Source organism: Rhododendron vialii, chromosome 3a (genome assembly GCF_030253575.1).
Source record: "Rhododendron vialii isolate Sample 1 chromosome 3a, ASM3025357v1".
NCBI lineage: Eukaryota > Viridiplantae > Streptophyta > Magnoliopsida > Ericales > Ericaceae > Rhododendron > Rhododendron vialii.
Genome location: NC_080559.1, coordinates 35,735,379 through 35,753,704, shown reverse-complemented (window position 1 = coordinate 35,753,704; position 18,326 = coordinate 35,735,379). Strand labels below are relative to the sequence as shown.

The 18,326-nt window shown below is 38.0% G+C and overlaps 2 protein-coding genes across 2 annotated transcripts; both read right to left on the bottom strand.

Moving 5' to 3' along the window:
• Positions 1-299: 299 nt before the first annotated feature.
• LOC131320922 (uncharacterized) lies at positions 300-5,286 on the bottom strand. The gene is made up of 2 exons (XM_058351838.1): positions 4,941-5,286; positions 300-542 (listed from the first exon to the last, which is right to left on the bottom strand). The coding sequence occupies exons 1-2, from the start codon at positions 5,149-5,151 to the stop codon at positions 436-438; spliced, it is 318 nt and encodes a 105-aa protein (XP_058207821.1). The 5' UTR covers positions 5,152-5,286; the 3' UTR covers positions 300-435.
• Positions 5,287-12,267: 6,981 nt separating this feature from the next.
• LOC131320921 (RNA-binding KH domain-containing protein PEPPER-like) lies at positions 12,268-18,326 on the bottom strand. The gene is made up of 6 exons (XM_058351836.1): positions 17,715-18,326; positions 16,181-16,430; positions 15,513-15,661; positions 15,180-15,434; positions 13,302-13,496; positions 12,268-12,705 (listed from the first exon to the last, which is right to left on the bottom strand). The coding sequence occupies exons 1-6, from the start codon at positions 18,156-18,158 to the stop codon at positions 12,526-12,528; spliced, it is 1,473 nt and encodes a 490-aa protein (XP_058207819.1). The 5' UTR covers positions 18,159-18,326; the 3' UTR covers positions 12,268-12,525.

Below are 18,326 nucleotides of genomic sequence, written 5' to 3'. Positions count from 1 at the left end.
GGAAATTAGGAATTGGAAGATCCTCCAATTTCACATCCAAGTTTAGGATTAATCCATTAACTTATCTATTTTTTTCCTTTCCTAATTTTAAGTCAAGTGCTACTCAATGGGCATCTAATTATCTAATGTGACTTCCTTCCATTATCTCGATCAGTTTTCCCTACATCGTGAAACTAAAGTATTTCCCCCCCCACCCCAACAAATCTAAGGCAGTCACTCTCATTCATGAATCCATAAAAGAGAAAACATGTATAAATCTTGTTTCTCATTCATGAATCCATAAAGAACATGTAAATCGAGTGGAAAAGAGAATCTCACTTTTATAAGGCATGGCGAGGTCTAGACATCCAACACAAACTATTTAGATTCCACAAAAATATATTGGAGCCATAGATCCTATAAATTAAAATACGTAAGTGGTGGAGCTTTTAGAGTTTAAATGGATGAACTTTCATCTTCTATAGTGTCTCTTTTCCTTGGAAATTGATTGAAGCTGTCTGAAATCCAAACAGAGTTCTCTTTGGCTCCACCAAGTTTTTCCCCTGCATCAATATGAATTGTCTATTATAGGAACGGGTACACAAATTTAAACACAAGTTTTGACACAAAATTAATCAAGAGTTTCACGCAAATGATCGAAACCCTTACAAAAATGAGATGCTTCGTTCACAAAAGAAAAAACACAATAATGGGTAAGATATGTATACTTTAGAGGAAGGGTTAACAGAGAATTAGAGATAATTGGGCGCCTTAGGACCCAGGGATGCTGTAGTGCACCCCCCGCACTACACGAATAGTGCGGCCAATCCGGACATCCATCTCGGCAATGGACGGCTCAGATTTTCATCTAGACAATGGACGAGTAGAATTTGTAAAAGCTTGAATTATATCCAACCACTCATTGTCAAGATCGATGGCTCGTGTGCGCCTTACAAGGTGCCTTGTAGGGCCTTGCACTACAGGATTTCCTAATCCAATTAGTTAATGGATTAATCTATACCTTTGGATGTAGAATCGAAGGATCCTCCAATTCCAATGGGATTGGAGAGGGGCCGGACTCAACAACCAGGATGTCTACAATTTTGGATTTACAGCTAAATATTACTCCTTTCATCCCACTTTAAATGTCCTATATAAGAATTCGTTTATTTTCAAACCCCCAAAAAATATAATTCTACATATCATTATTTTTTATTTTCTGGCACCAAATTAAAGTCCTCAATGAGCACTATAATTTGGTGTAAGAAAATAAAACATATTATACGTAGAAATATATTTTGTTGGAGTTTGAAAACACACGAATTTCCGTAGGGAACATTTAAAATAGGACGGAGAGAGTACTAGTAATAATTATTCCTTCCTAAATTAATCCCATACCAACTTTAGCATCCGTAATCGAGTCGGAGTTGGATTAGGAGACCTCACGAGGAAAGCCTAAACCATGCTACATATCATTAGCCTTCTGTGTATAATCCATCCATTCCCACGTTCTCATATCATCAGTTTTCTAGCTAGCCACACAAACAAAAGCTCTCTTGCAGATTTCTCTCAACTATACCTTCCTTTAATCCTTTCCCATGGCTTCTTCTTCTTGTTCAAGTAGTCGTACTTTTGCAAACAAATTCTCAAGCATCAAAGTTATATTCCTTCTCATCCTCGTGGCTCTGTTTGGCTCAGCGATGGTAATAAAGTCTGTGGAAGCTGCTGCAGCGGAAGACACTCGGCTCCAAACCCAAACACCACTGGCGTTGCCCCCAGCCAAACCCTCCTTCCGCCGTCAACAAGCATATCCCTTTGGTTGCAACAGGCCCGGGCCTTGCCCACCACTGGGAAAGGGTATCTCCGTAGAGATTGGACCGTTCAGTTGGAGCTATCCTCTGGTACTTCCCAAGCCCAATTCGATTATCCCATACGGTGGTGGCTTTAAGTTTCCGACACAGCCCAAAGAGAATGTGAACCCTACAAATAGAAAATTTTCGACTACAGAAGACAATAGGATGTGACATTATGCAATCCAATATATTTATTTCGCTAAGTCTCTTAGGTTTGTATTAGTTCTATTTCATAGTTATTCAGTTATTCTCATTCAGGCCTGCTACAAATGCTTGTCAAAAAGTGTTGGTAAAAGCTAGGTGGAGAAATTGGTCTGTTGCTATTAATTTGTAGACCTGATGGAGTATGTTCCTATTATGTGCCCTATATGGATAGATCTTTCTCTCGCGGAACAATCGCCACAGAAACTCTTACCTTTGAAGGTAGTGGGTTTATGGGAAGTATTACACTAGAATATATATACTTTGGGTGTGGGACAAACAATAAAATGACATCAAATATACCCTTTCCAGGCATCGTAGGTTTAGGTACTGACGATGTGTCGCTGATAGCACAGCGGAGATGCCCATCATTCTCATACTGCACCACGAAGGAAGGACCCAAATACTGGTGTTGTTGAAGGATGGATTCACTTTGGTTCTGCATCCAAACTTTTTGGGCCGTCAACGCCACTTCTGGCCAATCCTACCGACGATCATTACTATTTATCATTTGAAGGTATCAGTGTTGGAGGGCAGGAACTAACATTACCAAAAATAGTTTTTGACAAGGGTTTTATCATTGACTCCGGAGCCGCTTTAACTAACCTCCAGACTGATGCATTTGATAAGTTAATAGATGCAGTGAAGAAACTAATGCCTGATGACGAAGTGTGGACACGTGACAAATTTGAGCTATGCTACGATAATCCTTATCGTGTACCAGAAATAGAACTCAAGTTTGAGGATATGATGAGTTTCCCTCTGCGTGAGGGAAATGCCTGGGTGGAAATTCCCCCCCTTTATTGTTTGGCAATATTAAGGACAGAAGGGTTGTCCGTTCTGGGAATGTATCAACAGAGTGGTCTTAACGTTGGCTACGATTTGGAGAATAAACAACTCAGGTTGAAGAATGTAAATTCTTGTCCAGACGACGACGACGAGGATATATAGCTAGGCTGTTTCTTTTTAATGATCATGGTTTCACCGCGCGACAAACTGATGATGAGCAAGCAATAGAATTAATCAAAGGTCGTTGAACCAGAGCCTGCCTTATACTACTAAATTTTAGTAGTGAATGAGATTAAGGTTGGTCATTTTGTAATGGTTTCTGCTTTTTGTTTCGTGGGTTTTGTGCTTACAGTTGTTACTTACTTTTGTTCGCACGCCCGGTATATATGCAGCTGGTAGTCTTTGTAAGGTTTGGGTTTTTTCAACTGGAGTACAAAATTAAAGTCTAATTTACGAGAAAAAGGTCCCTCAACCAATTTGTCAGCATAATGCATGTTCTTTCTTTTCTTTTTGTCTGTCCAAATGCAATCACCGCGAATAGCTTCGTCTATGCACGGTTAATACAACGAATAAAATCATTTCCCCCCTTTATATCATTTTTACAGTATATATTATTATATAATGTGGCCAATCCGTATAAGCATTTCGTCGTCAAATTAAAGTAGTAATTGATCTCTAACCCCCATAGCAGAAAAGAAACAAAAATAAATACTACAAGGGAACAGTGGTTATTAGGTTTTCTTCATCCGGAGAAAAAAGAAAAAGAAACAGAGGAACAGCTTATACACGCCTCCATTGGAATCTGAGAGACCAATATTCTCACCATCCATTACCGGGCGGACCATGGATGCAAAATCTGGTTCAATTTTATTAGGTAGCTATATAGTAGTATAATCAAGACTACTCCAACCCAAGGATGGAAGCAGAGGTATAGCGACCCCGGTGGCCAAAACAAAAAAATTTTAAAATGCAATTATTATATGTGAAAAAACAAATTATTTTTAACTTATATAGTCTCGCCATTGCTAAATTTTTTTTCCTTATTTATATACAAGTCATAAATCTTCTTCTTCTTTTTTCATGAAAGGGCACCCAAAAAAAAATTTAAAACTAAATTCATTGGGTCAAAGTGAAATGATATAAAATGATGATGTGTAATTAAGAAACAAAAACTCCACACTAAACAACTTAACCTAAAAATTTAAGCGAATTTAACTATAATGGCACTCTCCAAATTTATAATGTCACTTCCAAAAGGGAGTGCGGTTATCATATTGGGAAATTCATATAGAGATTTGGGGAGTGACATTATAAATTTGGAATGTGGCATTATCAATACCCAAAATTAAATTTAGTTTTTTTTTTGCACTCTATGTGCAAATGACAAGCATCATTTATTATATATAGTTTTTTGTTATTTTATTTTATTTTTTTTGGAGCCGAATATTGTAATTCATTTTTTTAGTAAACATTTCGCCACTATTAGGATAAAATCCTAGTTCCGTCCCTACTCTAACCGTTGATATCTACTGAAGAAAGTGGTGTTGGCCACTCCCCTTTGGACCCTTGGCTCCATTAATAAGACTCTTTAAGAGCTTGATTCTCTGCTGTACATGTAATACACACGAACTACATTAGAATTAGGATCTAATCACGACCGATGTAGCTAGAATTAACATTTAAGTTTAGAAAAGGGCGATGAGAAAGATGTTAACCAACCCAGTGCACAGCTCAGCTCAAGTAGCTGCTCAAGCCACTGCTCAAGCCAAAGCTGAGCCATCTGAGAACAGCTCAGAGTTATGCTCCACTAATAAAGTTAGTTAGCGATTAGTCAGTTTGTTAGTAGTTGCTTAGCTGTCATGCAAGTTGTTAGAGAGTGGTAGTGGTAGTTAATCTCTTGTATTAGGCTTGATATAAATACTTGTAATCCCTCTCTTTTCTGTAATTAAGATCATTTGCAGAGAAATAAAAAATTCGTTCTGTTTCTGTAAAGTTGTTAAAAGAACAGAGAGGTGGGAAAAATATAAGAAAAAGAGAAAGAGAAGGAAAAGGAAAAAAGAGAGAGAGCATCACCTTCATCACTAGCTACTAGTAGCCAACAAAGGCGTGGATACCTACCAGTAACAAAGTCAGCAAGCGCGCAGCAGCAGCCGCGCACATTGCCGCACCGTGCGGCAGCCGGCGGTCGGCTTTCGGCCGGGGAAGAAAAGAAGGAGAAGAGAACCAGAGAGGTGAGGTGGTAGTGACGCCGGAGATGGAGGTTCGCCGGGAAGAGAGAGCAGTCCCCAACTAAACTTCTGTCTATTGGGGAGGGCCAGGGCCATCTCATTCATTTGCTCTCTTCCCTCCAACTACTACATTTTTGCCTCAGGCAAATATTGCCTCCAATTAAGTAGCCCACGGAAATTATCCATGCCAACCGACAGTCGGGTCCTGAGCTTTCCGGGGCCTTAGTTTGAAATTGGGGCTCTTATGCTATGTATAATAATTAGATGTTCAATATGGGAAAAAGGGCATTGTTCGTTTCCCATCTTTACTTTGTTTTAACTTTATTTTTCAATCTTTATCTTATATTTTTCTCCAATTATTATTATATTTTTCTAATTATTAATTTCATTTCTCTCTCTATTTTTCTTCACTCATTACCCCTCTTTCCAATTATTATCCTATTTCTCTCACCGTCCACTACCAAAACTAAAATACACATAGTTATCAAACGAACAAGATCAAGATAATCTTTTTTTAAATTTTAAGTAGTGAGTTCGAGGTTCAAGAGAGTTGATAATCATTTTTTGTGCAAGCTCCTCCAAAACTGTTGGCCTTAAAAACTAAAGGGGAACTCGGGAATCAGGATCCAATGCCAACATCACATCATGTGTGCCTTACTATCGTGTCGCTTTCACATCTCATTATAAAACATTTCACATACATTATATATTTAATATATTCCACGATTTGGGGGTCTAAGTATTAGGCCCAAGACTGAAACTCCAGGGCAATGGACGATCTTGAATTTAACTGTTATTCTTCAGAATAATTATTAATTTCTGGTGTTAATAATTATTTTTGGTGCGATAAATGACAGACCAATATGCCACCTTTCTCAACACAGACATTCATGTCGCACATCATTTGTACTTGAAGTTGGGAGATAAGTCACCAATTCCACTCTTAAATAAAGAAAAATGATTTTTTTTTTGAACCGCAAGAAAAATGATTTTGACACTACTCTTTTTTACCAATGACACTCCTTTTTTTGCTTGTAGTGTGTGAATTTACAAAATAGCCAATGTATTTTGTGAAAATTTATTGCATTGAGGGGTAATTTAGTAAAATAACCTAACTAGAAGACAAAAAGAGAGTGCCGTTGATAAAAAGAGGAGTGTCAAAAAAAACACCCCAAATTTCAAGTTGATTTTACTGTTCGGATGAAAACCCTTTCTGGTCTTTTTTTTTTTTTTGTTGATTTTTCGCGGGTTCCTTTAAAATCACATTTTGATTACATTGAATGGCTCGAATCATTAAAATTCGATCGAAAACTTTGGGGTGTTTTTTTGGGTGTCTCCAGAGCCGCCATGTTATGCCAACATGCAATTAATTGCATTCTATTAGTCAAAGTTATCTTTTGAAAATTGATTTCACACTCCCCAAATTATTAATCACACCTCAAAAGGGCATGGACTGACCAGGAGTCCAGCACCTCTCCACCCATAGGAATTGGAGGATCCGGCCTCCAATTCCACATGCAAAGATTAGGATTAATCCATCAACTTATCTTCTTCTTTTTTCCTTTCCTAATTTTAACTCAAGTGCTATTATATTCAATGGGCACCTATCTAATGTGACTTCTTTCCATTATCTCAGATTAATTTCCCTCGTTCGTGAAACTAAAGTATTTAATTTTCCCCCCAACAAATCTAAGGCAGTTTACTATATCTCATTCATGAATCACTAGATCTCATTCATGAATCCATTAAGAGAAAACATGTATAAATCGAGTGGAAAAGAGAATATCACTTTTACAAGATATGCCGAGGTCTAGACATCCAACACAAATTATTTTAGATTCTACAGAAATACTACTAGTATATTGGAGCCACAGATGCTATAAATTAAAATACACAAAGTGGTGGAGCTTTAATTAGAGTTTGAATGGATGAACTTTCATCTTCTATAGTGCCTTTTTTTTCCCTTGGAAATTGATTGAAGCTGTCTCAAATCCAAACAGAGTTCTCTTTGGCTCCACCAACAAGTTTTTTCCCTGCATCAACAGGAATTGTCTTCTACAAAAATGAGATACTTTGTTCACAAAAGAAGAAACACGATAATCCATAAGGAGAAAGTCTACAATACACGCTCCTTAGAAAGGTATATCATATGCACCTATTTTATGGTTCATTCATAACATTTTAGCATGTTTCGTAACTTTTATTCTAGAATTCATAACATTTCAGCAGTACGATTCGTAATATTTTCATTATGATTCATAACTTTTTGGTGTATCTCGTAACCTTTATACGATTCGTAACATTTTCTCAATTCATAATATTTTGGGGGTGCATATGATACACACCCAAATAATGAGTGTGTATTGTAGGCTTTCTCATGGATAAGATACGTATACTTTAGAGGAAGGGTTCACAAAGAATCAGAGATAGTTGGTCACCCATAGATTAGTTAACGGATTAATCTAGAACTTTGGATGCAGAATTGAAGAATCCTCCAATTCCAATGGGATTGGAGAGGGGCCGGACTCAACAACTAGAATGTCTAAAATTTCGGATTTACAGCTAGCTCCCTCCGTCCATGTCTCATACAGAAATCCATATATTTTCAAACCCAAAAATATATATTTCTACATGTCATTATTTTTATTTTCTTACACCAAATTAAAGTAATCAATGAGCACTTTAATTTGGTGTAAGAAAACAAAATATATTATACGTAGAAATATATTTTGTTGAAGCTAAAAAATGCACGAATTTTCATAAAGAACATTTAAAGTGGGACGGAAGGAGAGTACTACGTAATAATTAGTCCTTCCTAAATTAATCCCAAACCGACTTTAGCATCAGTAATCGAGTTGGAGTTGGATTAGGGGACGTCAAGAGGAAAGCCTAAACCAACTCCAACTTGATACATATCATTAGCCCTCTCTGTATATATAATTAGGGGTGGCAAATTGAACCCAGACCCATTAACAAACTCAGACCCATCAACTAGAAAATAAACCCAACCCAACCCATTTATTAGTTGGGTAAGAATGGGTTCAAACTCAGCTGACCCATTATTAGTTGGGTCATAATTGGATATCAATTTGGTCAACTAAAATGACCCAATGGGCAATGAAAATAACCCACCAAATTTCATCTCTCCCCCCCTCTCTCCCCCCCCAATACCGAAAGCCAAACCCCCAGGAGCCCCCCCTCTCTTTCTCTCTCTCCTCTGCCCCCCTCCCCCCCCCCCCAGTATTATGGCCTTCTTTCTCTTTTATTCAATTATTTTGTTCTAAATTACACGCGTTCAAAAATATTTGGTCCGAATTAAAAATCAATTGTGACCGGTAACAATTATTTTGACTAGTCAAAATTGAAAACACATCTCATCTATTAATTGCGCGAATGGACCCGTGAAATTGTGCTCCGCCGTGAATAAATTTCTCTCATGGTAATCCCGTAAAGGGTTTGGATTAAAAAATTGACTTATTTTTTTGTCCTTTTTCAAATTTTTTTTGCATTTTTTTTGTTTTGTGTCATATTTTTGTGACTTATTAATTTGTTTTGATGAGAGGAATCGGAAAAGTAAAAAAATTTGATCGAAACTTATAATTTTTTGAATAAAAACAAAAAAAAATCAATAAGACAAAAAAAATTACTTATTCTCGTCTTTTTGAAAAAATTTATGAGTTTCGATCATAATTTTTTTTTACTTTTCTAATTTTTCGATCAGAATTTTTAGTATATATGTAATTGGGTTAATGGGCGGGTCGGGTTTGCTTTAAAATAAATGGGTCGGGTTGGGTATGGGTAATTAGACTCATAGTTAATGGGTCTAAATGGGTCAATGACCCATTAAAGACCCAACCCACTAACAACTTACCCAATTTGACCCAAACCCGCCCGTTTGCCACCCCTATATATAATCCTTTCATTCCCACGTTCTCATATCGTCAGTTTTCTAAACAAAAGCTCTCTTGCAGATTTCTCTCAACTATACCTTCCTTTAATCCTTTCCCATGGCTTCTTCTTCTTGTTCAAGTAGTCGTACTTTTGCAACCAAATTCTCAAGCATCAAAGTTATATTCCTTCTCATCCTCGTGGCTCTGTTTGGCTCAGCGATGGTAATAAAGTCTGTGGAAGCTGCTGCAGCGGAAGACACTCGGCTCCAAACCCAAGCACCACTGGCGTTGGCCCCAGCCAAACCCCCCTTCCCACCACCGGGAGACGATATCCTCATAGCCCTCCAAAGGAGGGTATTGTTCGGTAGGAGCTACTCATATGGTTGTGGTTTTAAGTGTCCGCCGCAGCCCAAAAAGAATATGAACCCTACAAAGAGAGAAATTTCGACTACAGAAGACGATAAGATGTGACATTATGCGATTGATTTATTTTGTCAAGTCTCTTCGATCCGTATTATGTTCTTTTTCATAGTTATTTAGGTATTATGCGATTGATTTATTTTGCCAAGTCTCTTAGATCCGTATTATGTCCTTTTTCATAGTTATTTAGGTATTCTCATTCAGACCTGCTACAAATGCTTGTCAAAAAGAGTTGATAACAAAGCTAGGTGGGGATGTTGGTCTCTTGCTATTAATTCTAGGTCTTTTTTTTTATTTATCCCCATCAAGTATCAGGATTTATTGGAAATATTCTATAACTTAATTCCTAAAAATGCTGTTATAATTTTTATTTGCATTAATTTGTGTACTCTTTTATTACTTTCCGATGCTATTGCTAAGTCGACCGGTTGTGATGCTATAGCTGAATTGGTTGTGATTATGAAGCTGACGGATGGACCTGGCCTTGGATCAGCAGAGACTATATCCATTTCTTTAAGGCATACTGTAGTAATTTTTATGCGGTACTACAATTTACTACAAGTCAATTCATGCAAAAACAGCAAACTTCAAGGATAGTGCTACGCTGCCTCCGATTATTTATTTTGGAAACACCGTAAAATTTTAGCATGATAAAACCATTTAGCAGCATATTCAAAATCATTTAATGGCATAACCAAGGTATAACTAAGAACCCGGGTACTTATAAAATCGGTCAGTAGTCAGGAAAAAAAAAATTCCTATAGCCCACCTCCCTTTAACCATGGTTAAGATTTTTATCCTCTACTGCACATTTATCCTCTACATCTCTTCCCCTTCCCTCTTTAACTACGTTCGTCCCCCACGTACCCATAAAGAAATCGATCGAAAAACTCTTCTCTGAGCAACTCTTCTTCCTTTAGCGGATGGTGGCAGCGTCGTGTGGATTGTGATGGCAGTGGGCCGTGTGGAGAGAGCTACCCCAGTTGGTGGTGTGGTGTTGAGAGTTGAGAGTGAGGAGGAGATCTACTTTTGGGGGAAACTTGTTTCCTGAACTTGAGTACTCGGGGATCTTCGTAACTTAAAAAGGCAGCAACAAAAAGGAACTTTCTTTTATTTGGTTGTATCGTTTTCTTTAGAGCTCTCGCTGAAAGTCCTAAAATCAAAAATTAATAATGATTTTACAGGATAAAATAATTAAAAAAATAAGATCTTGCCAATAGTTCAAACGGATTGAAAATTTGAATTTAAAATATATATTTTTGATGGAAAAATCTACAATACAAACCCCCTCAAAAGGGTGTACTATATGCACCTATTTTAAGATTCATTTATAATATTTTAGTATATTTCGTAACTTTTGTTCTAGAATTCATAACCTTTTCAGCAGTATGATTCGTAACATTTTCATTATGATTCATAACATTTTGGTGTATCTTGTAACCTTTATACGATTCGTAACTTTTTAGCAATATAATTCATAACACTTTCTCTACAATTCATAACATTTTGGAGAGTGCATACGATACACTCTAAAAAAAGAGGGTGTGTATTGTAGTCTTTCCCATTTTTTTGATATATAAACAGTCTAAACTGCCCTCAACTAAAATCAGATTAAGGGCAGATGTCATCAATTGAATCAACTTGGTACGAACTACAAAGTCTAAACGGCTATCAATTTGATTTTTTATGTTCAGTTTGGCTGACAGAAGTAATCAATTGAATTAATTTAGTACGAAAACTAAACTTGAAGGTCAAAAGAGTTGCAATTGATACTTGGAGGATGAAAATGAGACTTGAGTTAAACTAGGAGGACCATTTCTACAAATTTTCCTTTAGACTTTAAGTTAGGTTAGGAATTTTAGGTCCAAATCACATAATTTGTTTCACTACAAAATTATAATTACATATTCAAATGTTTGTGGTTACACTATAAGTACATTTGCCTTAAAAAAATTTATGCAACTTTAAATGAAAACATATATTTAATCTAGATTTTTTTATAATTAAGATCATTACATTCAACACGCCTCCGAATTTCTCTCTATACCTTTATATGTGACCTCAACGTAACAAGAACATGCGTTGCTAAGTTATGCAATATTATGATTCCTGAAAAGCAAGTGACCTAATAAAGTTTTCCGCGTTTATTTACTTTAGTACTTTAAACAATTAAGCACACACTAGCATTAAACCAGTTACATGGCCACAAACACATGGGAGATTATGAACCAACTCAGTAGGCTCCGTTCCAGAAACCTTCTTAAAAAATAAGCAGCTTATTTCAAATTTTCAAACTCAAAAATAATATAAATGAAAAATAATTTTTTAATTTTTTTTGCATCGTATAAAAGATTTCGATGAGATCTTTTAAACAAGATCCATATTGCATATTTTTAAATTTCAATAAATCCATAATTTTTGAATTTGAAATTACCTTCTTAAAAAATAAGGACTTTTTTCCGTTTCCCCAAACCACACAAGTAGCCGCTGATTATGGTAGCAATATGAGGCCTAGTTTCCCAAAACAAGCTTCAACTTTTTTTATTTTTGTTCTTATTTAAAAAATTTCCGCATTTGTTATTTTTGCGTCAAAATTTTATGAATTGTAGATTTCTCTCTCATGCTGTACTGAAAATTCTAGAAGAGAAGAAAACAAAAAGATTCCCACGACCGACCTCAATTGATTGGAACACAATGCACGATTTTGTTTGGTTAGATGAGAAAAGAAGGAACGCTTTTTTTCTCCCGATCTCATTTTCCCATGGACAATAAAATGCTTTCCAATAAATGCCAAAAACCAAACGTGTCAACCTTGGGGTGGGGTTCCCGCATGAGAGATCCAATCAACACAACCACCATAGTAATACATCCAAGGCCTAGTAATTGCACAATAATAACAAGCTCGTAGAATACAAAACAAAAACCAAAAAATACCCATAATGAGAACATATAAAATCACTACAATTGGTCAGTTTCTTATCTAACATTTTTTTTTATCTTTTCCCCCTTTCCATCTCTTCAATTCGTAGCACCTGCATACTTCCAGTTCAAGATAGCCAATATCCGGAAAAACAACAGATGAACCATCCGTAGAAGCTTTATACAGACTACAAATCTCACATCAATTTGGACTAGACGGCAGCAAAAGGGGACCTCCAAGTTGACCTAGTACCTGTAATTACCATATCCACCGAAGTCGGAAGGTTCATACCCACCATAGGATTGTGCCGATAAGGAAGATGATGGGTAGGTAGTATTGCCCAGCTGAGAGTAAGAAGACCTCGAACCAGTGTCCATCCTTCCATAACTGCTACTGACAGGTTCCTTGTGGCTGCTGATGAATTCCTGCAAGAAAGAAATGATAATCAAACTATTTTCGGATACATTCACAAATATTCCAAGGAATTTAAAGGAGTTCCATACATTCGGGTACTAAGGTTGCAAGAAAAGAAACAACATGCAGCTGTAACATCTTAGGACTTAATTATCAGAAAAAGAAACATCTTAGGACTCGATAAAATCCCTGTATTCCACCCTATAGCATTTTGATATAAGCAGACCCTCATTGAAACTTGCTAGATTGCCATAATAACTTTGCAAAAACTTCCTTTCTCCCACTTATTTGTAGCAATAACAAGACAGAGACAGAAAGGCAAACAAGACATTCAGCCAAACTTCTGTTTAGTCTCTTTCTCCACAACTATCCCCTTAAACATAGAGAATCCACAATTGGGGAAACTGATTTTCATAAACATTCTGTTAGGAATCAATTACGAGAAACTGCAGATCATTTGATTTTCAAAATGGAATTCATTAGAAATGGTTGAAGATTCGAAAATTTTAATGTTTACAACTTCCTCATTCACATTACCAAATATTATACCAAACAAAAATTTTCACAACATTCATTGCCAACTAAAACAGAGAAAAGAGAATGCTACCTGAATCAGCTGTTGAGCAGCTTGAACCTGAGATGAGGTCCCTTTAATTTCCACCGTGATCTCATCCGGAAGTCCTCTGCTCTCTTGAACAGTGAGGATGGCCCCACTTGTACGCCGGATATAAGCTATATTAGCCCCTCCTATCCCAATTATATCCTCAGCATAAGCAAGTGGTATTTGCATTGTTTGTGCAATCTGATTGAAGGAAGCAAGCATCAGACAAAGACCAAACTATACATAACAATAGATCAAGGAGAAGCTGATGAAGTCCACAAAACCTATGCTCTTTTATTAACCTCAAAGTAATCCAACACAGTCCAGACCCCAAAAATACCATTGTTATGCACAAAGTGCCTCCAAAATGGTAAACACAAAAAGCTTAGGATGACAATTACAAAGTTTGTTCATTGATAAGCTCCATATTTAAGAAGGCATTCATGCAGAAGTTGGACACAGATTCGACACAATACTGATGATTATACATAACACAAAGACAAGGCAAAACGTGAACGACTACCTATCCATGTACCATGTACATCGTACTCTAGAAAATTAACAAGCACTGCTACGAGCATATGACACCCTAAATATTTTAACATGTAAAAAGAGTACGAAGTTTTCTCGTCCTGAATACTCCAAAAGATGCGTGAACATTAAGAGCTAAGACCAAACATGTATTCTATAGTTTCGAGATTATAATATTGACAATTAAGTATATGTAAAGGAGAACAGGGATTGATTAGTGTAAATACAGTGTGTTCAAATTATAATTGGATCATAAGCCACCTTTTCAATCATGTAATATACGTCACTACTGTCCAGTGTCCACCAATGGATACATCTGTCGCCAAGATGTCAAAACTTTGTCTAGTTCAGTGTTTTAAAAAGCGCGCGCTATAGCGCAAAGCGCGAGGCATGCGCTTCGAAGATGTGGGCTATAGCGCAGAACCCTAAGGCGCTGAAGCGCGCGCCATGGCGCAAAGCGCTGAGGTGCGCGCTTTTCGTCGGTGAGCCAAAAATCAGATCTGACGGCTCTCATCCATACATAACATGTTCGCAATGCACTGAATAATTCTTTCTTTTAAGTCGATTTCAACCCTAATCGATCATACCCAGCAGAGCATCTTTAACGACAGCTGCTTTTGCTCCTGTTCTTCTCCTCCTGTTCGATCGAGAGATAGTAGCTCCAGGTAAGCTCCTCCTCCTCCTCCTTCTTCTCACGTCCCTGTTCTTCTTCTTTTTTTCTTCTTCTTCTTCTTCTCATCACGTCTCTGTTTTTTTTTTTTTTTTTTGCTTCTTCTTCTTCTTCTCGCGTCTCTGGTTTTTTTTCTTCTTCTTCTTCTCGCATCTCTGTTTTTTTTTTCTTCTCCTTCCTCTTCTTCTTCTTCTTCTCCCACATCTCTGTTTTTTCTGTTTTTTTTATTTTTTTATTCCTTCCATAACAAAAAATCAAAATTTCAAATTAGTTAGACTGTAGAAAATCGAAGTTTCTGTCTCTTCCACGTCTCTGTATGCCTCTAGATTTTATAGCCTTTAATCCTTATGTTATGTCACTAGGGCTAAACATTATTATGTAAGCTTTTCATGGGTGATATGTTATGTTTAGTGTTTGGTACTTTCGTTTAACCATTGACATGTTATGTTTTATGACATTTGAAAGTTTTACAAGTGTTTGTGTTGAAAACTTATTCTAATAAAATTTGCCTCGTTGCGAAGAAAAAAAAAAATTTGCGCTTCGCGTCAATAAAGCACGCGCCGCGCCTCACGCCTTGTGCTAAAGCCCCAGGGGACCGTTGCGCCTCGGTGCGCCTTTCGCCATTTAAAACACTAATCTAGTTATCTAATTATCTAACTAATAAGATAACCGTTTAAACTAACCTGGGTAACAATAGGGCCACCAGCACGCCCAAGCCCTGTGGAACGCATTCCCGCAGGTCCAGGATCTTGGCCATACAGTGAAATTCCAGATGAGGGCATATGAGACTCCAGATGAGTTTCACGGTCAAAAAATAGAGACTCCCTCTTTGCCGAAAGAGGATAATCAGTTCCCATCCCAGTTTGAGAAGCACTAAGCAGCATTGACTTGTCAGCCCAGTTCTCAACTGGGCGTTCCTGTGGGGGGGCGGGACTGTTCTGCAACAGAAGACATGAAATATAAGTGCACAGTCCCATAATCTACTAATCTAGTAAACAGACACAAAAACCACTCACAATCTTTTCAAATAAAGGAAGCACACTTTGGTCCACCAAGAACTTCCTTAGGTGCCCCACCACAGCTTCCAGAGCTTGAAGAACTTTGAGAGCTTCTCCTTGCAACTCCACAATCCTCTCATCTGAGTTGGCATAAAAGGGAACCTCATCTGCCAGAAGAAATGTTAAGCAACTTGGACAAAAAAAAAAGTGAGGACATACAGAGAGAGGGATTAAGGAGAACAAGATCTGAAAAGACAATAAACTAAATAAAACCATATCCACAAATGCATGGGGGGCCATTTGGAGGGAGTAGTACTAAAGCAGTTCTAATACGAAATATGGTTAAGGAATAGTACACCGGGTACAAGAGTTTTTCAACATCTACGCCACAGGACCATGCCCGTCATTTTTAAGACTGCATCAATGTGGTAGGAAACATTTACTTTGCAGAGAGCCTTCCCCACATTTAACAGCATTTCAACATTTTCATAGTTGGAAGTATTCCTAATGTTCGGTATGGATGACCCATCAAATGACAGGTAAGGTCGGTAATTGCCACTATAACAGGAAGATACTGTAACAGATGGTACTCAATAGCCCAGTAATAACAAACAATTCATAAAATTATGAAACAATTCATAAAATTATGAAACAATTCATAAAATTATGAAACAATTCAAGCATACCAGTTGAGAGAACCCGGACTGAAGCACCAGTGCCTTCCTGTATTAACTTGATTGAAGAGCCCTGCTTTCCGATTAGATTTATGGCCTGTGTGGATGCCACCAATAACCGGATAGAACAAAATGCAACTCCAGCTGCTTTACCATCACCCTCAGTCTCAGATAGTCCACTGACCCGTTTGAACACTCTTATAACAGCATCCATCGCGGGGGACAGTGGTGCTTCAGGTTCTTCTTTCCCAGCTATTAAGACCTATATATGGACATTAAAATAATACATCCCAAGGAAGCATTAGAATTGGAATGTCCCAAATACTTTGCACTTCACCAGAAAACGCAAACGATGGCAAGTGGCAATTGTAAACTAGTGATTTCTCAGGAGAAGCATTGCAAAGAATGTGGGAAAACCTATGTGGTGGTGGTGGTGGTGGTGGTGATGGCCCCATGATAATGGGATCGTGCAAGTAGTAAGCTAGTAGCTTCTCAAATAGTAGTCGTGGTAGTAGTGGTAGAAAGGAAAAATGATACTAATAACGAGAAACAAATACAATATTAGCAAGCTAGTAGAAAGAGGCTGGTGGATGGTAACAATGAGGCAATTGTGAGGCACTAGTGTTTGGCTTAAATTGTAATACAGAATATGATTTCTCATAGAAGAAGGTGAAAGAGTTCAGTGAAACGCATAGTTAAATAGAAATTAACAGAGATGAAACCTAGCACAAAAAATGTATTGACTTCCAATACAAGGTTAGTGCCAGATGGAAAATACATAACAACGACGAAAGTAAACTGGAGTAATACTGAAATACTGCCCGCAGACACTCCTATCAAATCTAGAGCATGTAGTAAGCCGTTCAGTATGTAAAATTTGAGAGGAAAAAGATGCCCACTCTTCAAACCTTGTAAAATTGGCATAGCAGGTTTTATTACTACATGCCACAATGCAACAAGTAGATACAAGAAATAGACCGCGTTTACAAACTAGGCAATTTCGAAATACAAATGTCAGCCCGAACACACACAAAAAAAAAAAGGAACATGAGAAAAAGTTGAAAACCACTCTACAACCAGTTGTGCTACCCAAAGTCCCACCTTACTTTTTCTAAAACCAGAAAAAATGAACCCTGTATCAGTGATCAATAAGGTTTTCACCACTTATTCACCTTCAAAAAAATCAAGTCTTCCACACAAAAGCCGGCTCATTGTCCCAAAAGAAGTTCAAACCAGAACTGATCAACACTTCTCTCCTCTTTCCTTTCAAGTATCACCAACTCGAATCTCAAACCAATCATATCTTACCCCAAAATCTTACTCGAACCAATTCATGCCTAATCAAATGAAACCATGTCAGCCACCCTGTCATACCTTCAACTAACCTAACACGTGTTTCTATCTCTAAAAAAATTGACCATAGTTGCCCAAATTGAAACCCTAATTAAGATCCCCAATACCTACGTAAAACTACACATTATACCGTCACCAAATCACAGCAATACCACAAAATCAAAACAAAAAAAAAACATAGAGAGAGACTCACGATACGATCAGGAGAACCAGAAGGGCCGTCGAGGACGCGAATGCGGGCGCGAGTCTCCTCGCACATTTTCTTGATGAGGTCGCCCTTCCGTCCGATAATGCTTCCCACTTTGAGCACAGGCACAATGAGCCGGAACACGCAGTGCCCGGGCCACCCGGGCCACTTAGCCGCTTCCGGTTCCGGCTCGGGAGCCGCAGCAGGCTCGGCAGTCTCGACCTTAACTGTATCCGCCCCTGCTAGTGCTTCTGTGGGATCGTTCTCGGTTTCTGGTGCTTCTGCTGCGTCGGTTACGGCATCGGCGGCTGTGGTGGTAGCGTCGACGGCGGCAGTTTCGGCCTGCGGCGTCGCATCCGATGATGTCTGCATTTCTGGATCGGGTCCTGGCGCGGTGGCTGAGCCGTTCTCGACGTGCTCCGTAATAACAGCAGAGGGTGTAGAAGCCATTGAAGTGAGAGTCTGTTTGTTGGTTTGAAGAGTTAGGGTTTAGAAGAACCAGCGAAAGAGAGATATAGAGGGAGGGAGGGTTTTGTGGTGTGGGGGAACCAGAGGAGCGTTGTTGTACTTGTACCGTAAGACGTGGAGATAACTAGGGTTCGCTCCTTTTTTCCCTCC

Excerpts from the sequence above, each read along its gene's own strand:
- LOC131320921 (XM_058351836.1), bottom strand. The coding sequence starts at position 18,158 with ATGGCTTCTACACCCTCTGCTGTTATTACGGAGCACGTCGAGAACGGC. Across the intron at positions 16,431-17,714 it reads CTGGTTCTCCTGATCGTATC|GTCTTAATAGCTGGGAAAGA; the intron begins GTGAGTCTCTCT and ends GTCCATATATAG. Across the intron at positions 12,706-13,301 it reads CTGCTCAACAGCTGATTCAG|GAATTCATCAGCAGCCACAA; the intron begins GTAGCATTCTCT and ends TCTTTCTTGCAG.
- LOC131320922 (XM_058351838.1), bottom strand. The coding sequence starts at position 5,151 with ATGAGATGGCCCTGGCCCTCCCCAATAGACAGAAGTTTAGTTGGGGAC. Across the intron at positions 543-4,940 it reads GCTTGCTGACTTTGTTACTG|GGGAAAAACTTGGTGGAGCC; the intron begins GTAGGTATCCAC and ends ATATTGATGCAG.